Consider the following 12,784-nt stretch of genomic DNA (forward strand, 5'->3'; position numbering starts at 1 on the left):
AATCCTGATGCTGCTTTCATGCTGCCAGCAGCTTTAAGCAGCATTAGGATTGGCCGCATGGCAGCCTGTGCCTGCAGTGAGGACAATGGAGTGGTGCGGTGAGGAAGTACGTTTTTTTTCAAAATTATTTTTTGTTGTTAATTCCAAACCATGCATTCTTCCTCCTCCCCCATGAGCCTTGACTGATCTTTGAGCAACAAATTCGAAGCCAATACCATCGAACTCACTTAGACCTGCTTCTCAGTGATGAAATGCCTGTCAAAAATGTTATCTCTACTGCCTAACTCATCCACAAAAACTGTGGTTCACGCCATCATCACCTCCAGGCTGGACTATTGCAATACCCTTTTTGACGGCTGTCTGGAGTCTTACTGAAGAGACTTCAGTTAATTCAGAACTCTGTAGCTCATTCTGGGACAAAACAAATATGCCCATGTTACCTGCAGCATGACCTCTTGTCACTGGCTTCCTATCCAGAAACGCTGCTTATTAAGGCACTCTGCTCCTGTCTTAGGGCCATCCATAGACTGCCGCCCAGGAATTACGTGACTTCACTTTTTTCTGCATGCACCGCTACCAGTGCAGCTCACCTCGAGACAATTCCTAGGTACAAAACGGCCCATAGGGGAGGCAGCACCTTGACATTTGTCACTGCCAAGGACTGGGACGATCTCCTCTTTAAACTTAGGTCTGAGAAAGTCCTGACTACATTTTACAAATTACTGAATACTTTACTTTATCCCTGTAAAGCTTCTTGGCTTTCTTACTGGCTTCTCTACTAGCGCAAGGACTCTTTCTAAGTATTTGCACTCTCTATTAATTTAAATATCAAATATATGGAAGTATCCTCTCCCTGAACTTGAAAGTGGGCCCTGAAACTCCCTTTGTGCGTTGACCAAAATACCTCCATCTCTAAATATTTTGCGCACAATATAAGGCTGCAAAGTTAGAGAAATGTTTGCCAACGCTTTTAAACAGACCGCTCCACATAAGATCCCCCTAATGTCTGACTGCCTGCAGTTTGGGGCTTATCTTCAGTTGTACTATATTTCTTCTTTCTGCCACAAAAGCAGAGTTGGCCTTTTCCGAATTGTAGGTCAGTGTTTACAAATAACTCAGTAGTGGGGGCAGATGGACATGCACTTCTTTTTTGCCTCCTCAGCCAGATTGTATATTCTAACCAAAGAACCACTAACATCTGAAATGTTGTCTTGCTTCTGTATAAGCACCTTCCCTTGCCCCTTCCCAAAGTCTCTTCCAAGGCCGAACAGGAAACTAAAGACATCCTTGTCTAAATCCAGAGTTACAGAAACTTCGTGCTTCAAACAATTTTAGCACTCAGCCCTGCAACAAAGGACTTGCTCTCCATTTAAGCCCCTTAGAATAACTGTCTTCTGTCTGTGATGAAGGACTTTATCTCAATTTTTGGCACTTACCCTTTTAACTTTTACATTTTGGTTAAGCTTGCAAATGATTGTTCCTCTTTACACATTTCCTTATTTCCCCCTTCTTTATTCACGACTCTCCTTCCGCCTGAATTTTGTTTCTGTTCCTGCGTTTGTCTAAAGCCCCCCCACTGCCTCTTTTACAAAGACCTGAATTGCTTTGTGATCTGCATGGTCTCTAAAGGCTGCTGCCGAGGCAGTGGCATTTAAGAGTTTAATGCATGGTGCTAACCTCTGGTATTCATATACACTTAATTAGCCCCAAGGGGCGTAAGCTACTGTCCATTGTAGAGTTACAGAAAATGGACATAAAAGTAGATATGTGTGAAATTTGCGTATCTTGCTTTCACGTAACCACAAACTTTCTGGAAAATTATGTACAATTATGCAAAATGCAAATTTATCATTCAGAGCTGTATTTTAGTACAAATGTGTCCTCCTGTCATTCGTGTACTTGCCACGAGCAATGCTAGGCGTGATCTGGTTGTTCACATTGTTCCCGGACTATAATTGTTTCGCAAATAACGGCTTGGTTACGTGATGTGGTGTAATGAAGTAATTTTGTGAATGTCCAAGTGAAAAGTAAAATTACAGAAATTACACAATGTATACCAACATAATTAAAATTTCACCTAGGCCCAGAATAAAATTGTTAAAAAGAAACTTGTATGCATAAATGGAAGTCTTCATAATACCTAAACGTTGTGAGCAACCTGCCACACAAATTGTGTTCACTCAGTCTGTGGGCCAACATTCCAGACAACCCAGACACTTCACCAATCGCTACACCATCCATTCTCCCAAATCACAGATCATCCCTGATGGAACAACTTGGTGGCCTAGTTAACAAAACAACAATGAACAGTATGACGCTCCCAGAAACAAGTGGTGTTGTGAAACCCAGGGTCCGTGTCCCCAATAACGAATAATACATTTGAAAACTCATTAATGATAGAAGTAATATCATTACTAACGACTCTAACCTCTAAGAGCCTTATTCAAAGGAGGTCTTAGGAATCAGTTGCTATCCCAGCTGAATGAAGGCCTGAGCTCCGGCAGTGTTCCATCAGAACCACTATCACTGAGGGCTTCCTGATGGCTCCTTTGTACTTGTTGGACATGGCAAAGAAAACTTTCTGGCAGTACGATGAACAAAAAACTACACCACATAATAATTTTATACTATGCAGCAGCTCAGCCTTAGCTGAAAATTGCTCTGTCCACCCATCCTATTATACGTGCACTGTTTCGCTTCTAGGCCCCTCTAGCAACTATAAATTATATAAGCATTAATCCATCTGTGTAATACAGAGGTACACCCTAAACAGTCAATCAATCAAATATTTTTAGAGCACGCTACTCACCCATAGGATCTCAAGGCGCTGAGGGGTAGGTCCTCGGAGTTCAGTCGAAGAGCCAGGTCTTGAGGTCCTTCCTGAATTGAGGTAGCGATGGTGACTGTCTGTGCTGAAGAGGCAAGGTCTTCCAACCTTTTGCTGCTAGGTAGGTGAAAGATCTTCCTGCTGCCGAGGACTCTCTTTGCAGGGTACGTTGGTGAGCGACTGCCGGGCGGAGCGGAGAGGTCTGGAAGGGGAGTACCAGGTGATGTGGTGGTTGAGGTAGCTGGGCCCGATGTTGTGGAGGGCTCTGTAGACGTGTACGTGGAGTTTGAAGTTGATCTTCTTCTCGATGGTGGGCCAGTGGAGATCTTTCTGGTGTCCTGTGATGTGTTCTCACCAGGGGATGTTCAGGACAAGTCTAGCTGCGGCATTCTGAATTTGTTGCAGCTTTCTTAGGATCTTCTTGGAGGTTCCGGCATAGAGGGGGTTGCCGTAGTCAAGCCCGCTTGTGATTAAGGCATGTGTCACGGTTTTTCGGCAGTCGGTTGGTATCCATTTGAAAATCTGCCGTAGGAGTCGGAGGGTGTGGAAGCAGGTGGATGTGATGGAGTTGACCTTCTGCAGTATTCGCCATCCCACTGGAACGGCCTTACACGCCTCCATTTTCACTCCTATATACATTCATCTGTAAACTGTCTTCCTAGGCAAGATTGTTTTTTCATCCCCATTCTTTGTTGTGTTTAGATTTTCATGAGTATTCTTCTAAACACTTGTATGATCTTTATGTTTTGCTGCTGCTTTCTGACTCGCCAATGCCGATAGATGAAGCTTGCTTATTGAATGGAATACGAACTTCTAGAGAGAACTAAACTTCTGGAGACAATATGTTGTCTGTGGGTGGATCCTGGTTGGTGAAACATACAGTTAGTGTGTCCATGGGTTCGAGTGGCTGGCCCAGCATATTTCATTTTTTTTATGAGGTTGAAAATTCAGATCACCCTTTGACTTAGTCCATGCTACCGATTCGGGAAGGTGTAGGTAGTGCCTTGGGTACACATGCATTTGATCTCACTACCATGGTTCTTCATAACCACCGCACACTCCTTGCACCTTTTGCTTAATTACAAACGTTGCTGCTCTTCCTTCAAGGATTTACCCTTCACCCTGTTTTAGTGGTAAGCTAAACATCTCTGGGTGCTTATGTGAAAGGAGGAACAGGGCACTCTGCGTTTAGACATCCCTACATTATGTCGTAGGACATCCCTGTGTTATGAGGCAGTGCTTTCTCCAGCCTCATTTCCCCACGTTTGTCTTAATCTCTTGCTGCTAGGCCCGGATGTTTCTGTGTCACTCGGACTTCCGACAGGCCATGAATTTGACTGAATATAGCTCTATCCGTTGGTTCTTACTCATTTTACTTTCATTAACTTTTTCAAACAAACATACATTAGCCTTCTTTTGTTTTTATTTTCTTTTATTATAAGTTGTCTACTGCCCCAGCTGCCTTTTGATAGAAGACCTTTCATAAGCGTCAAAAGCAAAATAAATACGATATTGCAAGATACTTGTAGTTTGTTGCATCTCCAGTCAGGTCCTGCCCCTCAACGTTTGCGTTATGCAGCTCAGTGACCAGTAAGAGCGCTACTGCTGTTGCAACTGGTGCTCCCACATCTAAATCCATGCAGTGTAGCTTCATGTCCTGGATAGATTGTTTTAGCTAATGCGGCTGCCGCTCTCGCATCAAAGCTTGCCCGTAGCATCTGAGACCAAGCATACAAATTTGTGACAAGAAAAAGTGCTGTGGTTAATGCAACTGATGCTCCTGCAGCTAAATGAATGTTCCAGATACGTGACTTGCCTTGTAGCTTCATGTACTACTAGATGGGTGTGGCTAATGCAGCTGCCACTCCTGAATCAAGGTCCTCCTGTGGCATCAGAGACCAAGCAAGCGCCTCTGTGACGGGAAAGAGTGCTGTGGTTGTTGCAACTGGCCCACCTGCATCCACATGCATGTTCCAGATCTGCCTCATAGCTTCATGTACTAAATAGAGGGGTGTGGCTAATGCTGCTGACGCTCCTGCGTCATGGTCCATCTGGAGCATCGGAGACCGAGCATGTGCCGCTGTAACAGGAAAGATTACATTAGCTATTGCAAATATTGCAATTGTTGCAGAGTGACAGCAGTGAGTGCTGAGGTGGCTGCAACTAGCAATGTAGCATCTATGTCCAGCCTCTGAATCTGGGACCTTTTATGTACAGGAAAGTGTTGTCTTTTGTGACTGATTGTCCTGCATTCAGGTCTTGCCTCTACCTCCCCATCACCGCCCATGTTCAGGAAAGAGTGGAGTTGCCAGAGCAGCTTCTGCTCCTGCACCAGTCTTCAGTCTTCCCCAGCCTCTGAGGCCAGTCATTCTGCTCTGTGACAGAAAAGAGGGCTGTGGCTATTGTAACTCATGTTACCCCACACACATAAAAATCTTGCATCTGTAATCTGCCATACAACATTGTGGCAGCAAAGGGCTATGTAGCTAATGTGGCTTTGGGTATGCTGCCCCACCGCTGCCCATAGCCTCACTCGCTGTGTCTGCTAAGTGGCATTTGTGTTTGGCTAGCATAGCTAATGTGCTCGCGTTCCCCCCAACATACACAGTGCTTTTACAGAGAACAAGTCTACGCCAGACTTCAAGACACTAGAAGTGAGGTCAGGAACTGTGAGGTAGAATGTGTGTGGGTGGTGCAAATATGCCTGGATTTCGAAACCTTACACTGCAGCACGCACATGCTGTACCCCATCACTCGCCTCACCACCGTCTCTAGTCCTCCACCTCCACTCCAGGTGTCATCAGTTCTCTGCCTTGCATGCATTCCACTAGCTTCTTTTAGCTAGATGAGCAACATACACGGCATTGCATCGTCCACAGACCCTTGCAAGAAGGAGGACCACTATACCTACAAGTTAAATTCAAGCTATACAAACAAAATGGGAAACTGTGCTCGAGGCTTGCACCACAGATCACCTTGCTGCTGCCATGGGAGGCACCAACTTCTCAGTACAAGACTCTCAAACTCACTAGCAAACAAGATTAGCAGCATGCAGGAGCGCACACTTATAATTCAGAAGAGAGGTGAAAACTTATGTTTCCAAAATAATTAAGTCTTCCCAAAACCCTGAGGTAGAACCAGGTACAATAATTTCTCCTTCTAATACAATCTACATTCCACAGACATACATCTCTCTAACCAGCACACTCTGCTTATGCTGGCAACAATCTAACATGTTTCTATGTCCAGGTAAGCTGTGAAGGGCTGACCTGTGTCTAGCCTGAGCATTATTTAGTAATGTAAATTCAGACATAACCCACCAGGCCCTCACTAATGCTAATACTAGGTGCTCAGCTCTTGTGCAGTGGATTGTAGTTCATACAGGCTGCATAATATTTTATTTATATTGTTCGATGCTGCTTGGGCCTCTTACACTCACATTGGACAGAACAGCTACAGTTCATGCCTGTCACCCAGTAGTGTACCAGTCCACAGCTACAAACCACCATTTACTATTTGACCAGGCGTGGAATAACAGAAGAGACCTGCCACAATTTAGCCTTCCACTGTAGGTCCCAATTGGATAAATACTGTAACCCCTTCTTGACATTTCATAATAATAATTATATATGGGATAACTGTAACAAAGTCCATCAGCAGATCTTCTTCAAGCCTATGACTTTTAGGACCATAAATATAAGGAAAAATCTCTGAATGGATAACCTTATGCTATGATGAGCTTAGCGGGCTGTGACCGTAAGGAATTCAAAACTGGACTTGCAGAGCTGATCAGAGCTGCTAGCTTACTGAAGACATACCCTGCTTGTCTGTTTCTTGCACTTCTTTTCCTATCACACTGGTAAGTGCTGCAACAAATGCTCCTCAGTGGTCATCATGCATAACATGGAAACATAGCCTCTTAGGATCCAGTCAAAGACAACACTCTTCCAACCACACACCCTACACAGTGTAGCGTGCTACCTAAGTAGGCAAGTGCTTGAGCTCCCACATAGGGGTTGTAAGTGCTAAATAAATGTTATAACACAGTACAATACAACCTTTGACCTGAAGGCAGAGCCTCCAAACGTGCTGGTTGCCTTGCCGCAACCTTGCAGTAAGGAGGTAGGTGCCCCACGTTCCGCACACCACCTGGCACGATGTGGGACTATGGACAGGGCATCCTCTCCTTTCTCCAGCTGGTTGTAGGCTGTAAAGCGAGTGCTAAGAAACGTGTTTCTGAAATGATATCATTAGTGCAGTACTACGTATACGTTTAAAGGAAAAAACCATCATTACTGTGCCTACAAACGAGAGCTAATTAAGTCAGTGTTTTAATGATGTCGACACATGTCCACTGGGAGCTGCTCCAAGACTCTTTGCTCTTTCCACAAAGGTTGCTGAGCAGCCGTCAAATGACAGTGACATTCAACTACTGCTGTTGCGGCCTCTATTGCAAATGGCCATTCTTTGGAGGTTAAAGGGACAACCCTCCCCATGGATTGTTTCATAACACTTCCCTTGGGTTCATTACGGGGGCGGCAGAGGACATCAGAGCACACATGCCATCCCGATTAAAAAATATCTGCTTCATTAGTGGGAAGAGGCCCCTACCCCATGCTGTGTTTCACAATTGCAGACATTCCGACCCCAATTAAAAATGGCCGCTTCATTAGTGGTATGATGTCCACTGCCTCCCAAAGTCTGTTTGTAGACCTTTGGAGGTGGCTGAAGACACCAAAGCACAAGACAATCAGGTTTAGAAATGGCTACTTCTGTAGTGGTTACACTCTTCCCACCTCCACCATCCTGGTGTGTTTCAGATCTCTTCTCTGGGACTCAGGGCTTGGAAGAAGACAATAGTGTAGATATACTGTCCCCAATAAAATATGGGTGCTTCATCAGCAGCAAGAAACCCACTGTCTCATTCTGTGTTACACAGTAGCAAACATACCAACACCAGCTACAGTTAGCTGTTTGTGTCCTAGGTGAGAGGTCACGCTCCCCCATGTCGACTGCTCATGTAACGTTGGAAGACCCACCAACCTATGAAATTGCACACTCCCTCATGCTGTGTTTAAGAACCCTTCTCTTAAGATCAGTGCGGCGACCCCAGTGGGCTTTGCAGTAGAAGTGGCCTCACCTTTTGGCTGACTTTCCCTTGTGCTGCGTTTGAGTACCTTACCTTGGGCTCAGTGTGGAGGCAGCAGGTGACCTTAGAGCAGACTTACTGAACATGGTTAATTAATAACTGCTCCTGTGGCGGTGAAAATCCTCCCCAAATCCTCCCCTTGCCCCTCTTGACTAATGTTCACTTCTGTAGCAGTAAAATGCCCACCCTCCTCCATGCATCGTTTTGGGAAACCTTCTCTGGCCTGATTGTGGCGGTGGGGAAGCGAGCACTTGAGAAGTTACACTGTGCAGGTAGATTGATACACCCTCGTATGGGTATCGAACTGCCCTAGATCTCATTTACTTGAATGCTGCTTATATTTTGAAGTATTTCATACAGGAGTTTATCAATAGCCTTTGAAGTGTACATTGTGTCCGCTAAGATAAATCACCCCATTTGACTTTCTCAGAAACGTTAATTATTTTTGTGACAGTTTCGCTGTAACAGCGCCAATGCGCTAGATTCTCTTTTAACAATCTCTCTGCTTTTTGTTTCAGTACCCCTTACTCCTCCTGCTCCACTTCAAGCAGAAGTGCTTGAAGACAACAAAGTGGTCTCCTCCGCCGAGCAGCCCACCACAACCCCTAAGGTGACGGAAGAAGATCTAGAGGACTGGCTAGATAGCATGATCTCCTGACCATTAGGAATACCTGACGCCGGAGTCCGCAACAGCCATCAGTTAGCAAGTTTGGGTCGGGCAAGTGTGCCTCCAGCCAAAGGCACTTTTGGAGAACTGTTCGGACATATACTAGGTTGCGTGGCGCAATCAAAGCTCCTCCTGGCTAGATCTGGTGTTTTATCAGCTGCGCATCACATACAATATGCAGATAAATCGCGATTTGCAAATTAAGGTGGATTTGGGGGGCAAATGTCAGCCAAAACCTCAGGGTCCGTGATGAAAAGACTCTGCACACCTAGAAATGGTGCCAAGTTCATTGAGAACAAGCTTTTCTGTCCATTTTTTGACCACAAATAAAGCCTCTAGGGTGTTCGACTGGGTGCATGGACTGCACTGTATATCAATAACTTCACAACCGTGGTATCTCCAGCAGAGGTTCCCGTCATGGCTGATTCGTACTGTCATTGTGCAGTGATTACATACTAGTTCCAGAGCTACTGAAGAGGAAAAGATTGTCCGCAATTGTATATATGATTGAAATCAGGACATTGATTGATGTGACCGCACTGTGAACGGGAAGAAGGCAACTCGTATGGTAAAGCTGGGTTTCTTGCAAATAGAGAAGACATACAAGAAGAAAAACCCATATTATCCTACTAGCTTGGAGATGTCCCTCCAGTGGCAGAGATGCTTCTGCATCTGTAGCCGCACATTTTAAGTTCAGAAAAGGCCTTTTTCCATAGTTTCTCTGTTGGCATGATACGGTCTTGCATGTTTTTTTTTTAGAGCTGTTAAAACACATAGATGCACATTTACTACAGTTTTGCATAAGCCCATGCGCAACGCCTACATGTGATACTTTGCGTTGCCTCACGTGAGCGCCATCCCTAACTTTAGGAAATGCGGCCCACAATGTGTGGTTGTACATTCACTATGACGTCCCTGCAGAGAACTACTTCTCTGGAGCACTCATGGAAGCTACTGATGGGGTGTTGTCACAATCTGCATGGTTCTTCTATCACAGCGGTCACCTTTCTGCTGCTGAATACAGGGCTTTTTCTGCACAAGTCTGCCGAAATTATGAGATGTTCCAGGATAACAGCAATGTTTTCCTTACAAAAACTCAGATTAACAAATAGTAAAACACGTCTTTAAATACAAAAGTAAACAAGGAGAGAATTAACAAAATGGCATCTTCTGTAGTGGAAAATTAGTCTGCACTTTTTCTAGAATCCTGCTCACTAAACTGGCTAATATTGTCTTCCCCGGTAGCCTCATGGCGGCTAGAAGCACATCTGTCTATTTAATCAAATTGCTTGGGATGACTTCCTTATCTAAGCAGGCTGGCTGCCCGCAGTGGAGCGGTGCTCGTGATGAGCCCCCCAGTAGCGTTTCACCACTCCAGTTTATTTGCGAACAGATCTTCGTTTTGCGATGTGACTGATATATTAATTAGTCAGATCACCAAATAAATATTCACAGGAGGTCTCATAATCTCCTGTCTCGTAATATTAATGAGGAAAGTGACATTTTGCGATATTCCTGTTAATGCAGGGATGGGGGTCTGGTAGGGACAATGGACCTCCATCCTTGTGTTCGCATTCCTTCAAATGACCATATATATTTTTTTTAAAGAAGTCTTTATCTCTTGGGCATGGGCTAATAAATGTAAGTGTCCACTAAGAAGGAAGGATATGAGTGGGAAAGGAACAAGCAGTAGTCCCATGGAGCACTGTCTTTTGTTCCCAAAGACGTTTGCCCAAAGTTCAAAAGTTGGCCTGTCCCACAGGAACAGTTTCCCCTTGTGAATCAGTGACCACCCAAAAGGCCCATTATAGGTGTTCTGTTAACTTCTCTGGTAACTAAGGTTCATGGATATGCTGGTACCCGCTGAACCGTGTCTCTGGAGGTCACGAACACTGAACTATTTTGAGTTTGACTCTGAGGTCCACATAGGAATGTGGAATCTGAGTTCCTCAGTCCTGTCCGGATTTTCATCCAGAGATTTTGGGTGACTTGAGCGGTGTCTGGTGGGAACCATGTGGGCCTGCTGGTTTTTTTCATTACTTGCAATTCCGAGTGGCCCAGTAACTCCCATTACCCGGCCTATCAAAGATTACGGATAACTCGTGATGAAGGCCCAATTTAGATGGCGGTAACTAATCAAAGGTTTGCCTCCCCAATCACGTCTTTCATTTGTGTCTCAGAATGAATCACAATTGTTACTTTGGGAGTTTAAATTAATTTTCTATTTTACAATGTAACTTTTGTACATTGCAGAAACATTTTTGTGGTCACAAAGTCTGTGGTTTTGCTTTTTGTGTAATGAACCTCAAGTACTGGAACAGGTGAGTGTTTGGGCAAAGTGACCAAGAGCAGTGGATGACCATGCCTTTTTTGTCTGGCTTTGTGTTTTTTTTTTTTTTTTTTGTCCCTACATTTTTTTAAATGTACTTAGTACAAGTAGGTACACTAACTAGCCGGTGAACACTGCACGAATCACGTGCTTCAAGGAGCGGAATGCAGCCTGTAAAACACTCGCTACACCAGGTGTGTCAGATGACTGTTGTAAGAAGACATAAAGGAGGGAGTATAGCTTCCAAAGAGTTAATGGTATGCTTAATGTTGCATTTTGTGTCTGCTTGTAATGTGAAGTTATGCCTTGTGTCTAACTTTCCTCATGAGCTTAGCCTTAGTCATTTTCAGGGAGTGGTCACTTCTAACCAGATATAAAACCCCCTGTTACATAGTCATGTGCCACATTATGTCCTTCCATCTTGTATATAAAGCGGCCAAAATATTACCTTTAAAGAAGTCCCTTTTTTTGCTTTCTCTGAAATGCCTCACCTACCCATACATCAGGTGTGTTCTAGAGAGACTGAACTCTTTCATGCTGTGCACTTTTTGTGACCCATTCAAACAAGATAAAATTAAACACTGTGCCTCCAGAAACTGTGTCTGTGTCTGGGGTTGTAATAATTTGAAAGTTATGTCTTGCAATGTGAGGTCTGACACTTGACGAAGATGAATGCTCAGACTTAGCATTCTTCACGCTACTCCCTGATATAAGCCTTCAATAATGCCTATAATGCTTGACAATAGCTACCAACTGAAAGTCAAGGAACAAAATGAATTCTTAGTTTTGCAGCGCAAATCTTTTCTGGGTTCACATGCTGTGCCATCTAGTGGTTGGGTCCGACATTTTCTGCTATTTTACCAAATTTCTAGTCTGTCTTCTTTTTCTACCTTTGCTTGTTGGTGGGCGTTGACGGAAGCACCATTTGGTATCCTCTTGTGACGTCGTCGTACTTCTTCCAAATGTTTCCACCTTAGTTCGCCATCTTCAGATTCTTTTTTTCTGCTGTTGGGTCTGGATGTTTTTGTAGAGACGTCCCCAACTCAGGAAGAATTTGGAAGAATTTGCTGAAAAAAAACTTTGCAAAAACCTTTTGGAAGTAAGAAGAACTCAATATGATCGATGCGGAGTGGACTAAAACGAGGAAAGAGCAAGCTTATATTTATTTTTTCTCTACTTCTACGGACTGCAGAGAATGCCTGGATGGGGGCTCCCAGCGTGGTGTGATGGAGAAAACTCCATTCAAATTTTGCAAGAACTGGCATCACAAATACTCCCAGAAAGTCAAACATCCAGTGTGTAATCTTTGTCTTCCTGTCGACCACCAGAGTGAAGATTGTAACGCCTGCTCCGTGTTTACGCCACAGACGCTAGGGTGAGAGAGTGGCAAAGGATGGCTCACCAAGCTATGCAAGGCAAAACGCAGCACCATCCCTTCGAAATCTAGGACTTTCCAGCAACAAGGATGAAAATGTTGTAGAGAGGGTTGAAGAAGAGTCTTCTGAGTGTGATTCGGAGATCATCAGGCTCGAAGAAGAGGTGCCAAAAGAAGAGCCAAAAGGAAGTAGGAGAATCCCTAACCTCCACCAAGACACCCAAGTCGAAAAAATCTGACTCACAGGGACAAAAGAGAGCCTCAGTGTCAAAATGCTTTCTGGCCACAGGTATGCCCCACGAATGGGAGTCCCACTGAGCCCTCATGGGGGCTTCTGGCGGAGAAAACCCCCCTAAAAACATGTTTCGTCGAAGGACGGAAGGGCTAAAGACGTTTTGTCGTCGTAAGGCCACAACTTTCAATCGGGTCAGCGCAGC

General features: G+C 44.5%; 1 protein-coding gene across 1 annotated transcript in view; it reads left to right on the forward strand.

The window, feature by feature from the left end:
* The window catches only part of AVEN (apoptosis and caspase activation inhibitor), a 683,185-nt gene extending 671,617 nt beyond the window's left edge, over positions 1 to 11,568 (forward strand). Inside the window, exon 6 of the mRNA XM_069208985.1 lies at positions 8,495 to 11,568. Coding sequence (XP_069065086.1) covers positions 8,495 to 8,634 — 140 coding nt within the window. The 3' untranslated portion in view covers positions 8,635 to 11,568. The remainder of the gene's footprint in view (positions 1 to 8,494) is intronic.
* The last annotated feature ends 1,216 nt before the right edge of the window (positions 11,569 to 12,784 follow it).

Source organism: Pleurodeles waltl, chromosome 9, assembly GCF_031143425.1.
Source record: "Pleurodeles waltl isolate 20211129_DDA chromosome 9, aPleWal1.hap1.20221129, whole genome shotgun sequence".
Classification (NCBI taxonomy): domain Eukaryota; kingdom Metazoa; phylum Chordata; class Amphibia; order Caudata; family Salamandridae; genus Pleurodeles; species Pleurodeles waltl.